Source organism: Aspergillus fijiensis, assembly GCF_003184825.1.
Source record: "Aspergillus fijiensis CBS 313.89 unplaced genomic scaffold BO72scaffold_76, whole genome shotgun sequence".
NCBI classification, from domain to species: domain Eukaryota; kingdom Fungi; phylum Ascomycota; class Eurotiomycetes; order Eurotiales; family Aspergillaceae; genus Aspergillus; species Aspergillus fijiensis.
The window spans coordinates 26,750-50,409 of NW_024469052.1; the positions used below are offsets into that span (position 1 = coordinate 26,750).

Below are 23,660 nucleotides of genomic sequence, written 5' to 3' on the forward strand. Positions count from 1 at the left end.
ATATCGATAAGATTTTGAGTTATAACTCAAAAGACCTAGGCTGTTCTCACTCAATACCTTAAAACGCATACACGTACAGTAACTCACAGTACCATATCCCAAACAAGACTCCCTCTAAAGAAGACCCAATGAAAACAAATATTCCCTCCCTTTCCCATATGATTACGCCACCCTCGTCTATTTTTAAGCCCGTTCATCGCCCATCCCAACCCAGGCAGAGCACCACGCTTGAAGACGCGCTGAAAACGCACACACACACACACACACACACATATATATATATACATACACATGTAAATCTCCAACCAACTCCGACGACGCAAAAGAAGCCAAACACCAAGGCGGAAGATTTAGGAGAATTACTTGGTGACAAGCTGCTCCATCAAACCACTACCATCCCGCTTAGTCTCGACCGCCATGAACGCGCGACCACCGGCGTCCAACCCCTTCTCGGCGCGGGCGTAGGCCTCCTCACTGCGGTCAGTGAGCACATCCAGATCGGCCTGCGAAAGGATGGCGGAGGCATCGGTGCCGGTCCCCAGATCGAAGCGCTCGTACTCGTCCTCGCCGAGGGCCTTGCGCAGATCCTCGATCTCGGACTGCGTCAGCCCGGCGGTGGCCGAGGCAGACGAATCCAGCAGACTCCGGAACTTGCCCTTCTGGATGACCAGACGCTCGAGGCGGCGCTTCGAGTCCGCCTTCTCGAGCAGGGTCTGCTCGACGGTGCCCTTGGTGGCGAGCCGGTACACGATGACGGGCTTGGTCTGGCCGATGCGGTGGGCGCGGTCCTGGGCCTGCAGGTCCTGCTGCGGGTTCCAGTCCGAGTCGAACAGAATGACCGTGTCGGCGGCGACGAGGTTGATGCCCTGCCCGCCGGCGCGCGTGCTCAGCAGGAACAGCTTGTAGTCCGGGTCGGTGTTGAAGGCCTTGATCTGCGCGCGCCGGTCCTCCTGGCTGACGGCGCCGTCGATGCGGCAGCACGGCCAACCGCGCAGGTGCGTCGCCCAGTCCTGGAGGATGTCCAGCTGGGTTTTGAACTGCGAGAAGATCAGGACTTTGTGGCCTTTGGCCAACAGTGCGGGGAGGAGGCGGTCCAGGAGGAGCATCTTGCCCGAGGCTGTGACCAGGGTCTCGTCGAGGGCGGTTGGGTCGTCACTGCTGCCCCACGGCCAGTAGAAGTTGTGCGGCGAGTTGCAGACGAGGCGCGCTTGCATGACTGGGTTCTGCATCTTCTTTTGCGCGATTTCTCGCTCTGCGAGGTGCAAGGTTAGTATCAGAAAAGAATTCCCCTGATTTTATGTGGCGGAGAAGGGTGATACATACTGGCTAGTTTGATGGTCTTGGCCCTCTCCAACTCCTCTTGCTCGGTCTCACTGGGTTCGTCAATGTCAAGATCTTCCTCCAAACCCTGCTCAAGCTTGCGCAGCTTCGTGTTGAATTCGCGATCGCTCAGCTCCTTGTAGCTCTGCGGCCCCCTGCTGCGTCTTACTGCCCGACCTCCGCTGGCCGGGGTGGAAGCACGACTTGATTTGAGGCTCTTGTTAGGAGACGACGCTTCGCTCGCCTCCGCGCTTCGCTTTAGACTCTGCGAGCGGGACAGTCTGTCGTTCTGGGCCAACAAACGCTCGGTGGCTTTCTCCTCGAGATATTGCCGGCCGGTGCCATTGAGGATCTCACGATAGAGATCTTTCTGTTCGGTGGTCAACGGCGCGTACAGAATGTACTCCCGCTTCTTGGGGAGGGAAGTCTCGACATCGGTTTTCACGCGGCGCAGGAGGAAGGGCTTCAGGATGGAGTGCATGGTCGACACGAGGGTGCGTTTCCGGCGCTCCATGACATCCGTCTGGCCGCTCTTATCCAACATGGAGGAGAAGTCGAACCAGCTCTGGAAGCTGTTCAGGTCGTTGAAGATCTCCGGGAGGAGGAAGTGCAGTAATGACCAGAGCTCCGTGATGTTGTTCTGCAGCGGGGTACCGGTGATCAGTAGTCTGTTGGCCGAATTGTAGGTGAGAAGCTCCTTGATGAGCTTGCAGTTCATGTTCTTTAGGCGATGTCCCTCATCCTGCGAGTTGGTTTGATGTCAGACAAAACTCCCCTTGAAACTTCCCCCCTGCTCCGTCACGAGAATGCGAACATACCACAATGATATAGCGCCATTGATACTGCGCCAGGAACTTCCGATCATTCATACAGATCTCGTAGGAGGTGCACACCACGGGGAAATCCATCTCCCTCTGATTCCGCATGTTCATAAACTTCCTCCGGAGCTCCGCACGCTGGTCCTTGGTCCCATGATACAAGACCGTCTTAATGCCCGGCGTCCATTTGGCGAATTCATCCACCCAATTACTCACCGTGCTCAAGGGGGCCGCGATCAGAAAGGGGCCGGAGACATTCTTCTCCTTGAAGAAGGCCAGCAACGAGATCGCCTGCACCGTCTTGCCCAGCCCCATCTCATCGGCCAGAATCCCACACAGCCCATTCATCCACAGCGACTTCAGCCACTCCAGCCCTTCCAGCTGATACTTCTTCATGCGACCCCCGGTCACCAGCTCCGGCTGCTGCGTAGCGACCAGCTCCTGTCCGCCCAAGGCCGTCGGGTTCGCCTCGTACTCATCCGCCGCATGCTCCAACGCTTCCTGGACCGTGGGCTTCTCCCGGTCAACACTCACATCCGCCTTCTGGAAGTAGCTCGAGATCGTGTTCCCAGTGGCAGCCGGCTTCCGCCCACGCCCTCGCCTGGATTTGGTAGCTTGCTGCGGTGGCTGTTGCTGTCCACCTTCCTCCTCCGCCTTCACAACGTCATTCGCACTCCCACTTCCACTCGGATTAGAATTAGCAGCCTGCCTCGCACTCGTCCGCGTCTGCCTCGTTGCCCTCGCACCATTCACCTGCTGCGCCGGACTACCACCAGCCTTCGCCGCCTTCGCCGTCGTCGCAGCTCCTCCCTGCTGCTCCCGCGCTTGTTCCAGCTCCCGCATCTGCTGCACCCTCAAAGCCTCCGCCCTCGCCTCCTCCTGCTGTTTCTTCATCCTATCCGCCATAATCGCCACGAAGACCTACCCTCCCCCAAAAAAGAGTCAGCCTGAGAAAAACCCCTTTCAACAAAAACAAACCCCGACGCGAAGCAACAAAACAGGTGGATAGCAAACCAACCTCACTCGTGTTCAACAAATGCATCAACGCCTTCGCCTGTACATCCATGCCCTCCGAATCCTCCGCGGGACCGGGACCGGAACCGGGGTTGCCATTCTGCTCGACAGTCGTGTCCGTCATTTTGCTTGGTGCTTGCTTTGCCCTCCCTTTCCTTTTGTCTTTTGGTGAATGAACAGCGAATGGGCGTCCGTCGAGTTCGCAAGCGGCTTTCGTAGGCGAGTAGGCGAGTTGGCGAGTTGGCGAGTACACGATGAATTAGATATTATGACAAATATGAGAGTATCCTCTGTGCTGCCCAATGAATCTCGAAAATCGTACGTAGAATTAGGTCGTGCAAGGTATCAGTTCGCCACCCAAGAGAAAAAAAAAACCTGTGGATTATGTAGCTGGAATTGAGGGTCAGATTCTCCGCTATTCGCCGCTGTGGCGCACGCACGCGCGCGGGGAGTGATCGATATGGTCTTGGGTCGGGGGAGGGGGGGGGTTCTATCAAATCGAATTAAGGTGGTGGTATGCGCAAGACAAAATTCCTGCAAGGACTAGACAATTGCAACCAACTCGAGGAGAAACAAAACTGAAACAGCGATGCTGCAGAAGCCAATCGTGGTGGTGACGACTCGGAATGGGTGGGCGTAAGGCTTACGGAGGAGACGCGGAAAGGCGCGTTGCGGGCGCACGGACCATCTTTTGATTGATTTTCTTCTTTGCCTGAGGCTTCTTGCCTTCCATGCCGCCAAAGTCACATGCAAAGAAAGATAGGCTAAGCTTCCCGTTTCCTGCAGGGCAATTTCGAGTTCAATTGCTTAACCGTACGACTGCTGAGATGATAGGGAAGTATACCCATCCATGATCTGATTTCGAATTGCCCAGTTGAGCTATACACACGCATGTGGATTAGTTTGGCAAGCATGATATTCAATCATGCATCGAGATTATCATGTGACATTGTCATCTAGATTTCAACTACATCTCTACTGTACATAGACCACAGACATCTTATTCTTACAGTTCGCTTCCTCCTCCTTGGGATAGAACATCGAGTCATACGACCAGACGGAGCTGTCCTTTGATTGCCGCAGTCACCTCGCTGTGGCTCCATTCCATCTGCAGACCACGATTAGATTGGTACCTGTACAAGGACCATTTCGTCCGCAGTATCATATTCATCTGCATCACTTCCGACGGATTCGCTTTCAGACCTTGTACTAACGTCCGGCTTGGCGCTGTTCGATTGCTCTTTGGTCTTTAAAACGGGGTCTGACTCGCATGTGGTATGTGATGACGCCTCTGTATCTTGACTGAGCATGTCATCCATCACGCCATCAGACGACTCCGCCTGTGTGTCCTCGATTCCCGGAAATTCCGCGCTTTCAGCGAAGGCATAGTTGTCGTCATCTTGTAGCGACAGAAAATCTGTCGTGCGAAGCACTTGAGAAGGGCTTGTAGGAGGGGTCCATAGATCTTCAGGTAACCATTTGCGACGGTTAGATGGCTCCTCTTGCTGGGCTTCCCCGGCTGCTCCTTCTGACATTCTTTTGTGTGCTTCTATCACCATTCCGTTGATATGGTTTCTGATACGCATGGAGACTGTCATGCGTTTCATCCCACCGGAGTGGCCCGAACCAATTGACACGGACCCACCAGCGGCTCTCTGGGATGTTCCAGTCGAGGCGTCAGGATATCTCTGGTGGCGCTCGTTCATGCCGGACGTTGTAGCAGTGTCGCCTTTTCGTGTGGCCAGTATTGGATCACAACGCTCGAAGAAGACCAAACTCAGCGGAGGGAACTCCTTGAAGGTATTCTTTGGTTGTATGTACTGCAACTCGGGATGTGTTCTCTGAGCCAACCTTTCCTCGCTGATAAGCTGAGTATGAATATGATTGTCCCAATTGGGATGGTGATAGTTCTTGCTTGTATCCCGATGACTGAGAAGTAGCCATCGAGGAGGATCTTTGACTTGACCTTGGCATGACAAGATATCCTTCAGCATAGATGGACACTTTGTACCAATGCCGTTGATCAAGGATACCTGAGCCGAGGTTCTATCGGTCATTCGCAACGCTGTGTTATCGACTGCATCACCACCCGTGGAGTTCATGGCAGAAGCATCAGAAGGACGAGGCTCGGGGACAGTGCTCTTTGCCAACCCACGACACAAGTCATCAGCCGAGATCTGCAACCTGGTCGTATAGCCCCTCCAATCGCCTGCAAGCTCCCCATCCATCTCACGTTTCAGTAAGAACCTTCGAGCGCGGAGTACCTCATCGGCCGGACAGATCAGGAAATCCGGTGCGATAGCCCGCTTGATCTTGCGAAGAGACTGGCGCAGAATCATCTGGCATGCCACTTTCGGCTGCACCTGAGTGGCTCGCGGGGTGACATTGTTGGTCCGAAGGATCGCTCCGAGCTGCTTCCCACGCATTGCCTCCAGGAGCCTGTCTTCCTTCTCCAACTGCTTCGCGCGAAGTCCTCGATTGCGCTCTAGCTCCTTCATGTCCTCTTCTGAGATCCCAAGCAAGATCCTGGCCGGTCGACTATGGCTTTCCTCCACATTCTCGAAGACCTCAACCTGCATTTGTGGCGACAGATCGCGCCATTGGGAAGCCTGCAACGTCAGATCAACTCGTCGCGTTAGTCCTTCCGCTTTCTGAATCCGGCCCTTCCGCCGGATATATAGGAATCTTACCGTAAGTGGCTCAACAACAGGCTCGTCATCCTCTTCCTCGTCCGTGTCACTGTCTTCCATACCCTTCTCGAACGTCGCGCTCTCCGATTCTGCTTGGGCCATGATGGCCATGTTCTTGACGTAGATCGGATTGAGCTCGCCATTACTCGCAATCAAGTTATCAATCTGCTCGACGGGTATCTCTTCGCATTCAGCTCTGGGCTCCGCAGCCGTCTCCAAGACCGGGCCATCGATATCAGCATTATTGATCATGCACTCGTACGAGCGCTTGCGACTGCCATTGTCTTTGCCCTCGTGAGTCGGGTCATCGGTGCGAAGCTGCGGGTGGCGCGGTCGATCCAAGGTAGGGAAAGCCGCAGGGGGGAGGTTGGGATTGAAGGTATCGGCCCTGGACTGATATGAACTGATGACTCGGCGTGGCGCTCTTCTTGCGGTTGTGTAAGTGTGCGCCTCTTCGTTGAGCCGATTGGGCAGACGGATGGTCTCGCGGAGTCTCATCATGAGCCTGCCGCGTCAGGTGAAGAAGACATGAGGGTGAAAGTAATAAAGAGAATTAGAAAGATGATGAAACCGAAGAGGTGTATCGGAGTCGAATACCAGGCAAGGAATACAAAAGAGAAGAGAGTCCCAAGGCATGTGGAGGGCTGGTGAATGAGAGTGAGGTGATTCGGTGCAGTGACCAAATGAACGAGACTTCCCTTTTTAGAAAGAGGAAAACATGAGATAGTGAAGTGAGGCTTCCACTCACCAGCAGCAGAGAACATCATTCGAACTCTCACCCAGTTCAATTACCATGTACCTGCTGAGCAGGAGTTAAGCAACTCCAGCCATCAAGCCACATAGGCATCATTATTTCCTTTCTAGGTGTTGCTCAGGTCATGTAACAAAGAGGCAAGCTGCAAGATTGTACTCATACAGAAAGTATCACACACGCACAAATACTAGCGAGATTTCGGGGAAACGTTCTCATTGAGCCATGACATCTTTTGACATCATCTTCTGATATCTTATCTTCTGCCCGCGAAACACATCCATCCATGTATGTCATCCTGACCGATCCTCAAAGGGAGCCAGGGGTCGTCTGTTCCCATCCGCCGCCTCCCCCGCTTCCAACCCCATAGCGTAACCATCATCTTCAACCATATCGAATTCAGCGGCATCCCGTTTTCTACACGCACCCCTGACCGGAGTATTCTTTGCCTCGCTCGCCCGTCTAGCTTCCTCGACATCCCGCTTGGCATCGAGGATACTCTCGAAGGACAACAACAGCTGGGACGCCGGATCATCGATGTCGATACAGAACCGGCGCGCGGAGACATACTGCAGTGCCTGCGGCAGACTGATGTTGAGCATCACCATCAGGTACGCGATCGCAACCACGGCCGACGGACCATTCCCCGTCTCACAAAAGAGCAGGACCTTCTTCCGGGCATGGCCGCTCGGCTCAGTGGCGGGGAATGAAGCGACATGAGCGTTGATGTGGTTGATGAGTCGAGGCAGCATCGTGATAAGTTCTTGGTTGTCTGCGAAGTCAACGGTGCCGTCTTCTATCTGCAGAGCTTCCGCTGCCCGCCTGCCGCTGATCAGGCTGGCCATGGCGAGTCGCTTGTCCCGCACGGCTAAGAGAAGTGTAATTCCCTCCTGCACGAGTCGGCCGCGGTCGGCGAGGCAGCTCCAGGGACCCAGGTAGAGAAATGGTAGCAGAGGCTGGGCTTGCCGGCGCATCTCGTAGGACCACTGAAACATTGGAGGTGGGATGGTGAAGCACAAAAGACCAACTCGGTTGAAGAATCCGTCAGGCACGAATTCGCCCGCCTGGAAGGCATGGTTCTCGGCGTTGACGGGTGCATGGGCTTCAACATCGAATTCCTCGTAAGACACCGTGGGCTGGTCGGTCTTCTGCCTGCGAGTTCCCAGACTGTACTCATGATTCGGGGTGTAGCGAGCACCGACACCTTGGGACGTCGCGTCCTCCGCCAGGGACGATGTCAGTGCCATTCTTGCCGGAGACCTAAGCCTTTGGGCCAGGAGAGAGAAACCTAGTGGGCTATTCTGAGTTTTGTTTTGAATGTTTCAGTTGATCTCTTGTTTTGTTCTCAAGTCGTGATCACAGCCATCAGAAGAAGAGGGGGTTAGATTGTGTCGGGAGAGTGGAGAATGGAACAGTTCTGATTTGAAGCTCAACCAAAAGCATCGAGTCGTGAGAACAAAGAGACGCTAGTGTGAGAGGTACGCATGAAGTGTGGAAAGGTCCATCCATTCACTGTTCGGACTGCCTTGATTCCATTGATTGACTCCCTTCTTCCTGTCTCCTGTTCATTATATCATCACCGCCTTTGTGCAAGTGGCTGGCTTCTCTGCTTTCAGGTACGGTACAGACACACTCGTGGATCGGATAGTAGTGGAATATTTACCCTATGGAGTCTCGCCCAATCATTTGGTCAACTGACTCAGCAGATGGGTAAGTGAACTACGAGTATCACAACAATCCATATCTGACGTTGGCAAGGCGGGGTTATATGTCAACGTAAGGAAGAGGCGATCCTGCACGCATCCCCGCCGACGTACAGTACAGTACAAGCACGTCACCTCCTCAAAAGAAACTAGCAATGACTTCAAGTTCAACGAGACGAGTGCGCGCGACCAATCCAGACCCTCACCAGCCATGGTGAGTTACAGAAAAAAATCGAGCAGAAACAGGATCACCGCAAAAGTTAATTGCATCGTCCGGGAGTCGAACCCGGGCCACTTGTTTGGAAGACAAGTATCGTAACCGTTTGACCAACGATGCTGTTGGTTGACATTTGCCACTCAGCTATGGCTCTCCAACAGCTAGAACATCAGCTTGTTGGATCTACACCATCCATCGATGAATCCTTGCGTAACGCGATAGCAAACATCGGTAGCTCTTTACATGGCATGAGTCACCATAGCTCGGGCTGCACTTCTTTGCAAGGCCAGCTTGCGCTTTATCAGGCGGGGCTGGAAGCACATGAGTCAGAGCAAGAATCACGAGAGAGAAGCAAGCCTTATCCTGTGTGAGAGATGTATGCTTGCCGGGTTCCTGACGGTCTGGGAACTGCGGATCCTGAATGTCACGAGGCTGAATGTCAGAGAGACAATACACCGAGTTGTCAGCCACGTGAGCCCAGCGAGTCAGCGCCTTGTATATGCTAGACGAAGGAGGCGAGTATGTGCGTATATCACACCAACACCACTATGATTGCGCCGTGGCTTGGAGTTCTGGGGTTCGATGCCGCAGCGTCGGTTCCAATGATTACGAGATGAGATGGATCGTGAATCCTCGAAAGCCACTTAGAGGTGATAATATGTTTGAGGATATTATGACAGGCATCATAAACGAATGCGACTCCTTTGGAATCCCAACATGGACAAAATAACTACGCACCGGAGTAGAGACAACAGCATGAGGATAGACTGGGAGTGACAAAGGAAACTTAGGTTGAAAAACGCCTGGGTATATTTCAGGAAATAAAGAAAGAGTAGGAACCATTAGAACACCACCTGGTCTGTATCTTCGACCTCGAGCAAACGCCATATCGTCAGAGCTGCCTGAGTTTTTTTATCCATGCATTCTGAGATGTAGACCAACCATATGAACGAACCTCCCACTGATGTTGTAGACAGAATCGCGCGAACCCAAGGCCCGTACTTTGCATATGAAAACGCCCATCGAATGCAAACCACATAGTGCAGACCATAAATAAAGAGAGATTTCAAGCATCAAGGAAGTGTCTGGGATAAAGAATGACACGGACAAGATGGAGAAAAGAGGATTGAGAGGGTGGGGGTTAGAAACATGTAAGTCGTAGAGAGTCTTTGCCTCGGCGGCATCTATCCTTGAGAGGTCGCGGTCTGCGGCATAGCTTGCTGCAAGCCAGCGACAATCCTTTCGAGTTCTTCCAGCCGGCGATCCTTTTCCTGGACCTCGAGTTGCAGTCTCTTGAGCTCGTTTCGGAGAGTGACGCCGTTCCCAGAATCCTCGGAGAGATCCAAGGTAGGATCCTCATCGATAGCATCGCGCTTGCGCTTCAAGGTAGGAGGCACGCCAAGAGCTGCGGCGTCTTCCAGATCATCCGGAGACGGGATGGGAGGTAGATCTGGTGCAGGACCATTCTCGGTATGCATGTGGCGACGGCGGAGGTGCTCCTTCAGGTTCTCCTGACGCGTAAACCCGTTTCCTGTACTGCGATTGCAATCGACGTAGGGACACATCAGTGGTTTCTTGGCGTTGATGTTTTTCTTATGCACCTCGCGCTGGTGCCGCAATAGACCGCCTGAGTACGTAAATCCCTGGATCTTGTCACACCCGGGTTCCATGCACTTGTAGGGGCGGTCATGTTTGTCCATGTGCTTACTGTTACAATGACCTGTTAGCATTCTATTTCCGGTCCTTCAACAGAACTCCAAAGGGGAGAAGAGAAGAACTTACTTCCACTCGCATGGACGGCGAAAAGTGGGAGGCGATTGTTGGCACTCCGGGTGATCGCAGTAAATTTGGCCTGCAGAGTTCTTGGGCGGATCCCGCGCTCGCCTCACCGACAGTCGCGGACGCGCCCCTTCCATGAAATTGGGTGGGAGTTGTTCGTTCACGTTCATCTTGGGTGCTGCGACAAGCGGTTCCTGGGTAGCGACTAAAACTGAGGTAGGTCCGCCGGGACCTTCACTTCGTGGGCTAGGATAATCAGAACCGTCACCCATAGCGTAGTTCCAACCCCGCCGTCAATTGAGATGGGCGGAGATGTCCCTAGGAGGAATCGAAAAAGTTTGAACCGAGAGACTCCGAGACCAAGGTCTATATGACCGAACAAATAGAAAAAGGAATGTAGTAAGTAACAAAATCTAGGGGTAGCAAAATAAAGCACAAGCAAGTTGGTATAAAATCGAGTTGGTTCGACCTAGTTTGAGTCGGGTGGCACTGGCTGGAGGATGGATGTTGGTTCCTTAACTCGGAAGGGCGGATTGCCAGGATTTTTAGGACACTAAGCCAGGCATCGAGTGACTAAGCAGCTGGAGGCTTGGCAAACCGCCACTGGAACAGCGAGAAAACGGGATGGGATGGGATGGGATGGGATGGGATGGGAGAACAAACACAACCTAACGAGGGCGAAACGTTGGTTCATGTATGTAGACAGTGTAGACAATTATGATTATTGCTATTGTGATTATTCTGGCTTACTGATTCTGACCGGTACTTGGAATATCAACTCAACATGCCTTGCACACGTGGTGTGATCAGAGACGCGTTATATCTGTCCGGCGCAGACGATGGTACACAATAGGTTGGCGTTAGTTGTATTGGTAGGCGCCGAATCACCCAAAAATCTTGATGGCAAACTCTTTTGAGAGATTGTTTAGGCTGCGACTAGTGAGTCACGCAGAAAGTCAACATCAGGCAACCAAGCGAGGGGAAGGGAGGTTTATCGGCAGGATAAGCCCGAACTGTTCATTCCTGGTCGACCCAGGCCAAAGCTGAGGTGTTGGTTGTACTTACTGTACGCACCTCACTACAGTACTGCTACTCACAATTGGTTTACTGACGAGCCGCCACATACCAGGCAAGAAAGATTTTGCGTGCCTCATTGCTGCCTGGCAATCACTACGGCACGTGCAGGTCATGCTTCAGCCACACTGCCTAACTGATGTGGCGAAGTAAGGTTTCTATTTTAGGAAACTCCGACATATCGAGGGCGCCTCGGCTGGCGATACATTGAACCAATTGGAGTCCTCAACCCACCACTGTTACCTGCCAACAGAGAATATGAACTTGGAAACCATTCCCCAATACATTCTGCACCGTCTCTCTCGCTCAAGTCAACCGTGCCAAGATTTCGCTTGAAATCATATCTCTCACCCAGGCAGTTTACTACCTTAGGTACCCAAACCTCCTGCGGCATCGGAGCACATACCTAGTAGCATACTGCGTTTTCTCGCCCAATCCCGAGCCACTCCATCCATTAGGCACAGAGACCGTTAAGCGCTGCTCCACACCAGACTCAAAGAAAACATATACACCAATCAAGCTTGAAAGACAGGGGCTCAATAGACACCTGAGACGCTACGCTCCACGCTTTGGAAACAAGCAGGGATCGTGGCGCGGCTTGTCCTGGCTGATTTGTTTGACGCGCAGGGTACTAGTCAACTTACTGCACATTACTTACATTGGTAGATTCATCGGCAATACAGCTCATCCCTACGCACATCATGTAGCTGCGTTATTAAACATCCAGGAATCTCGTCAGCTAAGCTGCTCACCTGCCCCAAGACAATTCCCTGTCCTTCTTCGATTCCTGCACAATAAAGTATATCGTCTATGCAAGCGGCTGTCCAGTAGCCGGTATCGGGTATAATCGATCGTATATACCTATTGCCGATCAAACCAGCCATTCATGCTTCTCCCAAGGCATGGCCACAAAAGCTGTCAAGGAGTTGCGTCATCTGCATGTTCTTTCTCAGTGGCTTCTCATAGTTCTTGTTACTCAGACAAGGAAAATTAGGCATCTCGATTTTATGAGCCTATCGAGCCTGCAAAGATAGACAGACTTAGGCCCTGTCCGGGATTACATACGTATACCCAAGTTACTTGTATGGATCGCCATTAGTGGCGCAGTCCTGCCACGATCAACACCATGGAGAATACCTCCATCGTAATCGTTATCTCTACATGATTCAGTGAATTAAATTGATCCTTCTCTTATCTCCGTCGCTAGGACAAGCCTTCAAAGCACCGGGTAGTTATATTTAGGTTGATCGACGAGGCTCTGATAACTATCTTCTCAAAAGCTTCTGTACTGTGCGAGGATTGCTTGCGCAAGGTGAAATATGGATGTCTCTCCTGCCCTCGAACTTATGTGGATCAGTGCGGAGAGTAGCTTGTGCCTACTTCACACTGTTGTTCTGTCAACTTCACGTACCTGAGCCGTCGTGACCTGTCCTCATATATGAAGCTATTACGCGCACGCCTATCCAAGCTATTAATGAGAGCTCCTAGACAATTATATACCAATAAGCCTATGATGCTGAGCAGCTGGCAAGGAAGAACGCTGGAAATACGGATGCCTATCAGAGCTCTGCTACTTCTCGACTATGTTTTTGTTCCTACTTCCGCCGATCAAGGGCGCTATGTGGCTATGCTGTTCTTGGGTTGAGTCAAAGAATCGAAGGTGTCGGATCAGAATGGTCGGACTGCATCATGGAAACCAAGCTACGATACACAGTGTTATGCTAGTATGCACATCACCTCTTCAACTAACAGACATAGCCTCGCACGCCATGATAATGGCACAGTTCGCATATGAGTTTTTTTTTTTAGATTGGGTTGGAAATACGACAATAAGCAATGTAAAGCAATGCTAGCGGTAGAAAAGAAAGAGACGTTGGACTAGGATTGGTGGTTTTGAAAAACCTTCATCCACCTCGTCCGCGATAATGGTAGGCCTGGCTGGTTGCCTCGTAACTCCCGAGCGCAGCCGTGAGCGGAGAAATTGACATGACATACCGCTGACTCTTTCGAGCGACTGATATCAATGATATCCATGAGACATAGTACGAGATATTCCATACAGCCCTCGCCTATCACATACCGTGGGTAGGGTCTTGTAGGACTGCACCACAGTGTGACGAGAACCGATGTTCGCTACGGTGGACAGGTAGCAGCAATTCGAAACTCGAGACTTCCATCCGTTACCGACAAGAGTGCCGAAAAGAGAACGAGGATGTCGCAATCGTCTCCTATTGTTGAGGGTCTGCTTATACTGAAGCTGCCCTAGAAAGCACAGGGGATCCCCCTTCCTTGAGAATATCGCCAAGGCCATGTGGAGTGCCAGGACATCGAGTCTTGTCCGAGGACAGCCAGTCCCGTCGATTCTGCGACTGGCTGTTCCGAAGTCTGTGGGGATGACTGTAGAAGCTTCAGGGTCAGCTCCCGATTCTGAACATGCCAAGACCTCCTCAATCAATCATAGTTTCCCCCAATCTGGCTGGCAAAAGCAGTCGAGACGCTGCGAGTATCATCGTCGTCGTGCATGTGCCCTGGAACACCCCGGGTGACACGAATGCTAGTCGAGCTGCCTCCAAAGATGCTGCCGTTGTCGGGACCACCAGGCTTGTAAGGCTCACGTCCTCCAGACTCCACATAACGCTTCAGACGGTCAGATTGGCTGAGACTGGGCTGCTTGGTCATGTCGTTGATACTCAAACCAGCAAGGCTGACACCCCCTTGATCGGCGGTCTTTCCGTCGATGATGCTGCCCGTGACATCAGACTCGGTGGCTGCGATGGACTCTCCAGCAATACTAGGGGCACCCTTCATCCGGTTCCCGTTGGCCCGGCGACCGCCTGGAAGGGCCGGCCACGAGTCGGCAAAGTTCTGAAACATAGGCGGGTAGCCGGAAGGAATGCTCACACCACCAAGAGCAGATGAATGAACAGAAGAAACATCATCGGGGATATATCCTACAACGGATCCAGTATCATGGAATTCGTTGCGGTGGCCATTCTTCCCTGTCATCAATCCACTGGTCACGTTGGAGGCATGATTAAACGCCATCTGGAATCGCTGGGGTCCACGATATGCCTGCTTCGGGCGGCTGAATTGGATGAGGGATTCCTGCAGGTTGGACAAGGGTCCCTCAACAAGACAATGTCGCTCCTTGAAGTGTTGCAAGAGGCAGTTCCACAAAGGATGCTTCGACAAAACCTTGGGATTTCCCAAAATCACCAGTCCGTATTTAGCACGAGTGAGCGCGACGTTGAGACGGCGGGGATCACTCAAAAAACCGATGCCTTGGTGGTCATTTGAACGAACACACGAAAGGATGATGAAATCCTTCTCACGACCCTGGAAAGCATCGACGGATGCGACCTCAATCTCCTTGTAGTGCTCTTTTTTGAAAGTGCCAGTGGCCTGCATGGAGCTGACGATGTAGCTACGCTGGCCTTCGTAGGGAGTGATGATACCGATGTCCTGGGGCTGCACTCCGGCCTTGAAGAAACGAGTGACAATCTTCTCAACGTTTGTCGCTTCAGTACGATTGAGATAGGAAGTACCGGAGGCCGAAATTTCTTCATTACCCAGGTTTGACCAGAACATCATAGGGTTATCAAGGATGGGCCAAGGGAAGTCAACATCACGGCGAAGACGGTCCAAAGGAGAGATACCGTTCTGCAAAGAACCCTCGTAAAACATATTCGAAGGGAACTCAGAAAGACATGGGTGCATGCGGTATTGAACGTTCAAGCGAATAGGAGAACATCCCAAGATAACAAGACGCTCAAAGAGCGATTGATTCAGACCAGCCTTGGCAGCCTTCTTGTTCATGATGACAGGACCCAGCTGTTGATGATCACCAACAAGGACGACTTGCTTGCAGCCCAAAACCAAAGGAATCATACACTCCGGCTCAGCAGATTGAGTCGATTCGTCAATCAAAACAGTGCGGAACTTGAGTTTGGAAAGACGTGGATCACCAGCACCGACACAGGTACAGCAGATGACATCGGCATTGTTGAGGATCTCTCGTTCTGCGGAACGCGTGAGCTGCTTGAGTCGCTTTTCGTCCTGACTGGACAATTCGCCAAGCTCAGCCTTCAATTGGTTGAGCTTGATAAGTTCAATGTTGCTGTCGTTGATGCGAACCTGCTCGTGCAGAGAAAGAAATCCGACTGGAGATTCAACATCCTCTCGCGACTTCGCAGTCACACGGACCGTCTTGAGACCAGTTCTGTGGATACGTTCACACAACTGATCAACAGCAACGTTCGAGGGCGCACAAACCAGGACTTGACCACCGTTGATCTTGGCAAGGTGATAGATAATCGTAGCCGAGGTGACGGTTTTACCCGTCCCGGGCGGTCCTTGAATAAGACTCAAAGGCCTCTGAAGCACGCTTTTAACCGCATTGATCTGGCTGTTGTTGAGCTCTGGGAGTCCCGGAACACTGAACTTCTTGGGCATCTGGGTCTTCATAGGCGCAGCTGCAACTTCGTGTCCAAGGAGGCGGTGAAAGATATAACCAGAGACACTCATCTCATCGACAGCAAAAGTCTTCATAGCGAGCTGCATGCGATCAAAAGAGGTAGATTTCCAAACATAGTCAGCCGTGAAGTTGTGCGTGCATTCGGTAGGCACGGACTTGTGGTCACCCTTGGCCCGCAGTTCGATAGTCACTTCATCAGACTGGTTGTTCGGGATCTTGATGACATATCCAACACCTTCCCACTTCGGACGCAATTCACCGCTATACTTCAAGCGCATCTCATCACCGACAGCCAATTTCACATCACCGAGTTCGAGTTTGGGCAAGATAAAACTGGCTAGGTGTTTGTTGTTAAGACCGAGGTCCCAGCGCACAATCAATCCATCTTGAGACTGAGACTCCTTCAGTTTCCGGTCGTAGTCTGCTTCAATTTTGACTAGCGGCCCGAAGATATTCTGATACTGGAAAGCATCGTCGTAACGCAATAGAACAGGTGCGGGCTCATCGTCCACGGCTGTGGCTTTTTCCAAATCCGAGAAGGTCGCCTGAGAGTTTTCCTTCCACATCTCTTCCAATTTAGCAATCAACTGCGGGCTAAGGTGGCGTGCGCGAAGCTGCTCCTGGTCGGATGGAGCAGCCACAAGCCAGGGAAGAAACGAGCGATCTTCGATCAAAGGCTGCCACCGAGAAGTATCCCAGTTCATATCTTTGGAGGAAGGCATGGCGGCACATGGCTGACGGCACAACAGGACAACAACGGTGTCGGACTTCGCTGGAATGAAACCGAGGAGGAAAACATTCTTGGTGCCGCAGTTGTAACACTCGAGGATGGTATCGCCGAGCGATGAGGCGGGGTGCAATTGGACCTCCTTGTGACGAGCTCGAACGAGATGATTGACAATATGAGAAGATGATGTGTTACCACGAGCACTGCAGAACCATTTGCTGCAAGCCAGGCACTTCACGACGCTGCTCGGATTGTGAATACCGCAATACCTGCAAGCTCATATTAGCAAAGAGGGGAGCTATGAGGGGCGGTCTTTTAAGACACGTACGAGCACGCATGCGGTGGAAGCTCTTTCTCCTCATCGAAGTGACCTTCGTTATTCTTACGCTCCGCGACAGTAGCACTGGCGGTGCTTTCAGCATCATCATCTCCTAGGTGGTCGGAACCCTCGTCGTCGTCATCATGTCTCCGGGGACGGAATTGATGAGACTCATCGAGGTCTGCAGCAATCCTCTCATCGACCGATGCAGCCATAGCTGGCGTTTGGTGTTAAGAATCGCTGATAGAGGTCGTAAACGCAGTGATATGTGTGGGCGCAGGATAGCAAAGGTATAAGAAGCGAAAGATATCTCGGCCGCCGCAGATCGGAAGGTGATACAAGAACGGCGGGTCGTAGGGATTAAATGAGTGCAGCGGACAAGCCCGTCGTCTGTGGCACTACAAAAGTCCGCGAGTCAGCTTGTTCTTAATAATCTCGACTCCCAACTTGTCAGTGTGTGTCACGGTAGAGGGGCAAAAGAGAGAGGGAAGTGAGAAGAGAAGAGGTGCAGTGGTCTTAGCGAAGCGGAAATCACTTGCGCATAACACAGGGGAGTCAAACCTTCAGTCACAGCGAGTTCCTGCCGCCACTGAGTTTACTTGACAGGAAAGTGTATCGGCTTGCCCTCTTAGACCAGGCGTAATGTTGTCAAGCGGAGGACTAAGTGGCGGGTGGTATGCGATCGGGCTCGATCAAGTTATCGGCGATTGTTTGCCGCCAAATTCCACAGTCCGGTGGCCAAGGCGGACCAGAGCGGCAATTTAGGAAAGAAAAAAAGATGGGCGGCATGCCGCATTCGATCATTCGATAACTTATCCGATCTTTGTATCAGAACCCCAAATACAGGCTGGACACTCAAGATGTTGGTATGTTTGTGCTCTTTTTTCGAGCTGCTGAGTTACTTGCGACTTCATATCTAGCATACTGACATACTTCACCTCCAGCGCCGTCAAGCCCGTGAGCGACGAGATTATCTCTACCGGAGAGCTCTAACCCTCCGCGATGCCTCTATCGCCGAAAAGCGAGCTCAACTGAAGGCGTCGCTGGCCTCCGGCAAACCCCTCGATCCCTCTATCGCCAATGACAAATCCCTGCGCGAAGACTTCAAATACGATGAATCGCTAGACAGTGCAGACAAGGACGCCGACAAAGTGGACTTGGACGACGAATATGCGCTCACCTCGGGTATCGCCGACCCTCGCCCTATTGTCACAACTTCTCGCAGCCCTTCTGTCCGCCTCGGTACCTTCGCCAAAGAAATCCGTCTGCTCCTGCCCACCGCGATCCGTCTGAACCGTGGTAATCTCGTCCTGCCCGATCTCGTCTCGAGCGCGACCGCCGCAGCGCTGACCGACATGATCCTCCTGCACGAACACCGTGGTACGCCTACGGCGATGACCATCTCCCACCTGCCACATGGCCCCACGGCCAGCTTCTCCCTTCACAATGTCGTTCTCCGTGCCGATATCCCCGACGCGGCTCGCGGAACCGTCTCCGAGAGCTACCCGCATCTCGTCTTCGAGGGGTTCACAACCAAGCTGGGTCTCCGTGTGGTGCAAATCCTGAAGCACCTGTTCCCGCCCCGCGAGGATGGCAAGGTTGGCAATCGGGTCGTCAGCTTCGTGAATAAGGAGGACAGTATCGAGGTGCGACACCACGTCTTCGTCAAGACCGGATATCGGGATGTGGAGCTGGCGGAAGTTGGCCCTCGCATGACCATGAGGCTGTTCGAGATCCGTGGAGGCTCCCTGGAGAAGGGATCCAGCGGTGATGTGGAATGGGCCCTCACGCAATACACGAGGACAAGCAAGAAGAAGGATTATCTGTGAGCATGAGGATCGGTCAGCTAGCATTTTCGCTGTCAAGCACGAAGGCTACAGGAAAAGTTTGATTTGGCGCAAAGAGGTGTTAGAAGGAGCTTCCTGGTCGTATGTTCGCACCGTTGGCATTTTAGGTCGCTATTTGTATACCCATCTGAAAGAACATAAATCATCTTCATCATCTTTTTGTTTGGCCCAGTGTATTAATTCGGTGAGGCGCTCACTGATTCGGCAGCATATATAACTGTAGTTACATGGGTGCCTTTTTAGGGCAAACTGCAATATGATCACCGATTCTGCAATCAAAGCCCACCCAGCGCACCGCTTCTCCCCATTGCATCTAGCACCACCTAGAACTGAGTTGACCTAGCCGGGAGTAAGGCCCCCAGTGGTATTCAGACTATAGCCAATGCCTGCGACCATTAACTTCTGCTCGATTTCCAGTGCCCAGAGCAATGCCTTGCGTCTATCAAACCAAGCTGGCCCCACCTGCTGTTTCGACTTCATGCCCCTGGTCTTCGACAGCGGTATGAGAATGAAGGTACTGGGATAATATGCTCTGGCCGTCTTCAAAGAAATACCACCCCTTGTCCGCAGGCAGCGGATTGCCTTCCTTGTCCATCTTCGGAGGAGGCGCAACCCCATTCGACCGATCAGCCCAGGCTACTCCGGTCTTACTCATGAACTTTGCCTCGAATGCATCCATAGCTATCTTCAAACTAGTTCCCAGAGGTGTCAACATCTGGGCACAAGCTGCTCCGGTGCGACTGTATTCCATGCGCGTAGCGTAAACGTGTGGCTCGGCCTTGGATTCGTATACCTAAAGCAGGTAGGGTCACACATTCTCAGCTTCTTTGGTCGCGAATCTCATTGTTGATAAAGCAATTCTCATGGTGGTAACAAAAAATGACTGAAGATTCGTAGATAGACCGACTGACCTTGAGGCGGATCTTCTCTCTCGACCTTCTACAGGCCATGAGCCGCACCAGAGGGATATCGTACTTGATCCCTGTTGTTTCGCCCACGTAGATGCAATACTTAGCTGTGAGTTCAGTCGAGCGTTAGTACCCTGATAGGCTTCTGCCACGACATCCGTCTACCATCACCTGATGATATATAGTATATTCCACCTACCCGCAGCGGCTCCAGCCTTGAATTTGGCCGTCGCCTTTCCGAAAGGGTCTGGATTCTTGATCCTCCCTATCTCACCATCAGTGGCTTGGAACGAGATGACGACTCGCGAGGAGAAAAGATGAGGGCATACCTGCGGGTTTCTTCGCGGCACCAGCCTTCCGCGTTGTGGCCGCTGCAGCGTCTACCGACTTTGTGGTCCGAGACGCCTCTCGAGCTGGTTTCCTTTTCCGTTTCTCCTCGTCCTTTACAATCGTTTCCAGGAGGTATTCATTCGCCCGTTTTGGCTTCTTGTCCTTGGCGAGCAAGGAATCTTCCAGCCAGTCGAAGGTGACGATCTTGATGTTTTTCAGCGCCTTGGCTTCGCGGACTGGTCAAACATTAGAGACAGCAATTGCGTTAAGTGCTAGGAGCAAGAGGTGCACTGTACCTGGCGCGATATTCTTCTTATACGCCTCGAGAGTCGTGATGAGATGAGTCACTTGCGGGGTGATAGTCGAATGGTATTCGCCTCCGTTGGCGCGGATCCATTGCGGGATTTTGTCTCCGCCTTTGGGGAATTTGCCCGCCGAGCTGGCGTGGATCTTGTGGAATGTCTTGCCCATGATTTCGGGCTGTTTGGGGTGTTGTGGGTGGAAGGAGTTAGGATGGGAGGGTTCAGTGCATCAGAGGCAGGAACATGAAGGAGATAGCAAAGTGAAGTTATATTGGCTCTCTGGTGATTTGAAAGCAGAGGAGAGTATGTAAATGAGGAGAAAGAAGAGGAGAGATATCAACCAGGAGATCAATGAGTAGGATATTGAAGTGGGAGGTAGAGATAAATCAAGAATATATGAGTAGAGACCTGGGTATGGTTGGCCCTAAGTTCGACCATCAGGCAATTACGATGTGGCCAAGGCCCGAGAGGATATTGTCAGAACCCGAAGATTGAGATAAACCTCACAAGATGGTGATGTATGCATGTGAAGAAGGTAAATAATTCATTAACATGGATATAGAGTAGGGGTAAGCACGTATATTCAACCCAAGTCAGAGGTTGCCCTTTTCCATTCCATGTAATGGAAAGACAGTGACAAAAGGTGAACAGTTAATTTGAGAATAAATTGTTATGAGGTGACAGCTATGTGAATATATTTAATCACAACCAGAACACCGCTGGTGTCCTATTGCTAAGAGTATACGAATTGAAATGACCCGGAAGTAAGAATGATATTGATGTGAACCAATTGGTTGTCTCATAGTATAAATATATTATAGTGACCAGACCAGATCATGCATGAAGGTTCTTGACAGCCTTAACAAAGGCGCGGATCTTTTCCAGATCCTGTGCGCCGTCGGACTCGACGCCAGAGCTGACGTCCACGCCCACCACCTTAGCGCTGGACTTGCCGAGCCTTTGGATCGTCTCAACGACATTTGTAGGATCCAGACCTCCAGCAAGAATGACACGTAGACCGCTGTCGCTCTCCAAAACTCGCTCGACACGTAATTGATCTAAGAGCTCACCAGATCCACCAGCTCCAGAGTCTAGTAGGGGCAACGTGTGGTAAGATCTCCGGGCAATTGCGGGCTCGTCGAGACCAAATTTGCGAATGACAGGGACGGGGATTGACCTAGCCCACTCGAGGGGCTCAGAGCCGTGCAATTGAACGACATCAAGTTCCAGCTTCTGTTGCTGAGACAAGATGTACTCTAATGGCTGGTTTTGGAATACACCCACGAGCAGAGCCCGGTTGGGATGACGCAAAATCGAAGCAGAGTGATCAAAGTAGTCCACAGCTGCTGCGTCAGGTGTTTGGCTGGACTGGCTGGCGGGCTTGGGTGTGGTCTTGACAACCTGTGAGATCCGCAATGCAACGTCATCCGGAACAAGTCGTTTCCTTCCTTGTACCATAATAATACCGATTAGATCAGCGCCAGCCTCGATGGCGGCCTTTGCCGCTTCCTCAGATCGCGTGCCACAGATCTTCACAAGTGGAGAGCTCTGGATCTTAGTCTCAACGTTCTTATCACTGCCACCGAGCAATTCTGCAACAAATGCAGACGTGTCCGCCGCTCGCATCAAAGCCTCACCGACCAGGATCGCTTTGACGCCGTCTTTCTTGTAAGCTTCCACGTCTTTAGGCCCAGAAATGCCACTCAGCGCGCAGACAATGGTGCTGGAAGGAACTTGGTCCATCAGTCGGCTTGTGGTTCCGAGATCGACCTCAAAGCTAGTCAGGTCACGGTTGTTGACACCAATGACCTGCGCTCCCAAATCCACTGCAATCTTCATCTCCTCCGGGTTGTTGACTTCAACTAGTGGTTCCATTCCGAGACTGCGGGAATATTTGTACAGTTTTGTAAGAAGCTCGGTACTGAGCATCTTCACAATGAGCAAAACTGTATCGGCACCAGCCAATCGCGCTTCCAAAATCTGGTATTCGTCAAAGACAAATTCTTTGCGAAGGATAGCAGGCCTGTTGGTGAAGCCTTCCAGGCTTTGACGAACAGCGCGCAAGTCATCAATGCTGCCCTTGAACCATTCAGGCTCGGTAAGGACGGAAATGACACTGGCTCCAGCCTTCGCGTATTGCCGAGCCTGGGCTGGCGCACATGCATGCTCGGCAATCATGCCTTTGGAAGGAGAAGCCCGCTTAATCTCCGCCATGAGGGACAGATGATAAGGGGATTTTCTAAGGCGGTCGGGGAAGGACACCTGAGGGGGGGCAAGGTTGAGGTCGTAAGCAGCTTGCAAGTCGGTTGGCCGCTGCGAAGGAATAGTCTTCTGCACAGCCACGGCAGCTTTGCGGTGGTCATAGATCTTGTCAAGGATAGACTTCTTCTTATCGGTCTTCGGGGCGGCAGCCGAAGGCGCAGAGGAAACCACGGTCTTGTGCTCATTGAAGTGCTTCCCATTTCCTTCCCAGGTGCCTGCCGTAAGCTTCAGGAAATTTCTGAACATAGTTCGTCCATTCTCCGTAAGAATACTTTCAGGGTGGAACTGAACACCCTCGATAGCGAATTGCTTGTGTCGCACGCCCATGATAATGGTCTTGTCGTTGGCATTGTCGTTGGCCAGATGCACGTAAGAGGAGACCTCCAGGCAGTCAGGAACAGTCGAATGAGTTCCAGCCAGAGAGTGGTACCGGGTGACATCGAGCTTAGCAGGCAACCCTTCGTAGCAGCCTTTGCCATCGTGCTTCAGAGGGGATGTCTTGCCATGCAAAATCTCGCCGGTAACGTCGACTTTTCCTCCAAAGCAAGTGATCATACATTGCTGGCCCATGCACACTCCGAAAATGGGGATCTTGCCGCCGAAGTGCTTGATTGCAGCGATACTTATACCGGCATCGGTCTCGGGGTGGCCAGGACCCGGGCTGATCACGAGCTGCGTCGGGTTTTTGGCGATAAGTTCCTCGATAGTGATTTGATCGTTACGGTAGACATTCACAGTCGCACCTTCGAGAACCAGGTACTGATAGACATTCCAAGTGAAGGAGTCATAGTTGTCGATAAGGATGACATTCGACGCGCTGTTGAGTTGGGCAGCCTGGGTAGGATGGTGGGGTGAATGATCAACGAGATCGGAGCTCGCCATGTTTGCTATATCTGGATTGAGAGAGTGGAAGACAGATTAGAATGAATGGAAAGATCAAATGAAGACAACACAGAGGAAGAAAGAACAGAGAGAGATCTAGGACCAACTCACCTCCCAGAGTTGACGAAACCCTCCGAGCAGTGTTGCGAGAGAACGAAGTGAGTTGTTGTGTAACCGCAAGCAATCGCACATCCCCTCCATTGACTCAGTCCAACAAATGCCGCCGCCGCCGCCGCCAGCGGG

General features: G+C 52.1%; 8 protein-coding genes and 1 non-coding gene across 9 annotated transcripts; 1 reads left to right on the forward strand and 8 right to left on the reverse strand.

The window, feature by feature from the left end:
* Positions 1–214: 214 nt before the first annotated feature.
* On the reverse strand, positions 215–3,485 carry BO72DRAFT_275462 (putative SNF2 family helicase/ATPase PasG). Its single transcript, XM_040940236.1, has 4 exons — positions 3,157–3,485; positions 2,139–3,059; positions 1,324–2,062; positions 215–1,252 (listed from the first exon to the last, which is right to left on the reverse strand). The coding sequence occupies exons 1-4, from the start codon at positions 3,274–3,276 to the stop codon at positions 360–362; spliced, it is 2,673 nt and encodes an 890-aa protein (XP_040796415.1). The 5' UTR covers positions 3,277–3,485; the 3' UTR covers positions 215–359.
* Positions 3,486–5,353: 1,868 nt separating this feature from the next.
* Positions 5,354–6,340, reverse strand: BO72DRAFT_350996 (uncharacterized protein; the record flags this gene model as incomplete). Its single annotated transcript, XM_040940695.1, has 2 exons — positions 5,354–5,761; positions 5,843–6,340. Coding segments are annotated over 2 exons (906 nt in total), but the record flags the coding sequence as incomplete, so codon positions are not given.
* A 546-nt stretch (positions 6,341–6,886) lies between these two features.
* BO72DRAFT_500996 (dual specificity protein phosphatase family protein) lies at positions 6,887–7,840 on the reverse strand (the record flags this gene model as incomplete). The annotated part of the gene is made up of 1 exon (XM_040948937.1): positions 6,887–7,840. The coding sequence occupies one exon, from the start codon at positions 7,838–7,840 to the stop codon at positions 6,887–6,889; it is 954 nt and encodes a 317-aa protein (XP_040796417.1).
* Positions 7,841–8,561: 721 nt separating this feature from the next.
* On the reverse strand, positions 8,562–8,633 carry BO72DRAFT_t286. The gene has a single exon. It is a non-coding gene; the product is annotated as a tRNA-Gly (tRNA).
* A 368-nt stretch (positions 8,634–9,001) lies between these two features.
* Positions 9,002–9,549, reverse strand: BO72DRAFT_275514 (uncharacterized protein). The gene has a single exon (XM_040940238.1). The coding sequence runs from the start codon at positions 9,399–9,401 to the stop codon at positions 9,120–9,122; it is 282 nt and encodes a 93-aa protein (XP_040796418.1). The 5' UTR covers positions 9,402–9,549; the 3' UTR covers positions 9,002–9,119.
* Positions 9,550–10,742, reverse strand: BO72DRAFT_275513 (putative C2H2 transcription factor). Its single transcript, XM_040940237.1, has 2 exons — positions 10,296–10,742; positions 9,550–10,220 (listed from the first exon to the last, which is right to left on the reverse strand). Exons 1-2 carry the CDS (start codon positions 10,562–10,564, stop codon positions 9,698–9,700), a joined length of 792 nt encoding a protein of 263 aa, XP_040796419.1. The 5' UTR covers positions 10,565–10,742; the 3' UTR covers positions 9,550–9,697.
* A 6,924-nt stretch (positions 10,743–17,666) lies between these two features.
* On the forward strand, positions 17,667–18,992 carry BO72DRAFT_414854 (snoRNA-binding rRNA-processing protein IMP4). The gene is made up of 2 exons (XM_040942551.1): positions 17,667–17,752; positions 17,831–18,992. Exons 1-2 carry the CDS (start codon positions 17,747–17,749, stop codon positions 18,713–18,715), a joined length of 891 nt encoding a protein of 296 aa, XP_040796420.1. The 5' UTR covers positions 17,667–17,746; the 3' UTR covers positions 18,716–18,992.
* Positions 18,993–19,175: 183 nt separating this feature from the next.
* On the reverse strand, positions 19,176–20,816 carry BO72DRAFT_520947 (BRCT domain protein; the record flags this gene model as incomplete). The annotated part of the gene is made up of 4 exons (XM_040949731.1): positions 20,268–20,816; positions 19,971–20,207; positions 19,618–19,748; positions 19,176–19,526 (listed from the first exon to the last, which is right to left on the reverse strand). Exons 1-4 carry the CDS (start codon positions 20,440–20,442, stop codon positions 19,176–19,178), a joined length of 894 nt encoding a protein of 297 aa, XP_040796421.1. The 5' UTR covers positions 20,443–20,816.
* A 190-nt stretch (positions 20,817–21,006) lies between these two features.
* On the reverse strand, positions 21,007–23,611 carry BO72DRAFT_452699 (bifunctional anthranilate synthase/indole-3-glycerol-phosphate synthase). Its single transcript, XM_040945783.1, has 2 exons — positions 23,529–23,611; positions 21,007–23,428 (listed from the first exon to the last, which is right to left on the reverse strand). The coding sequence occupies exon 2, from the start codon at positions 23,415–23,417 to the stop codon at positions 21,108–21,110; it is 2,310 nt and encodes a 769-aa protein (XP_040796422.1). The 5' UTR covers positions 23,418–23,428; positions 23,529–23,611; the 3' UTR covers positions 21,007–21,107.
* Between the last annotated feature and the right edge of the window lie 49 nt (positions 23,612–23,660).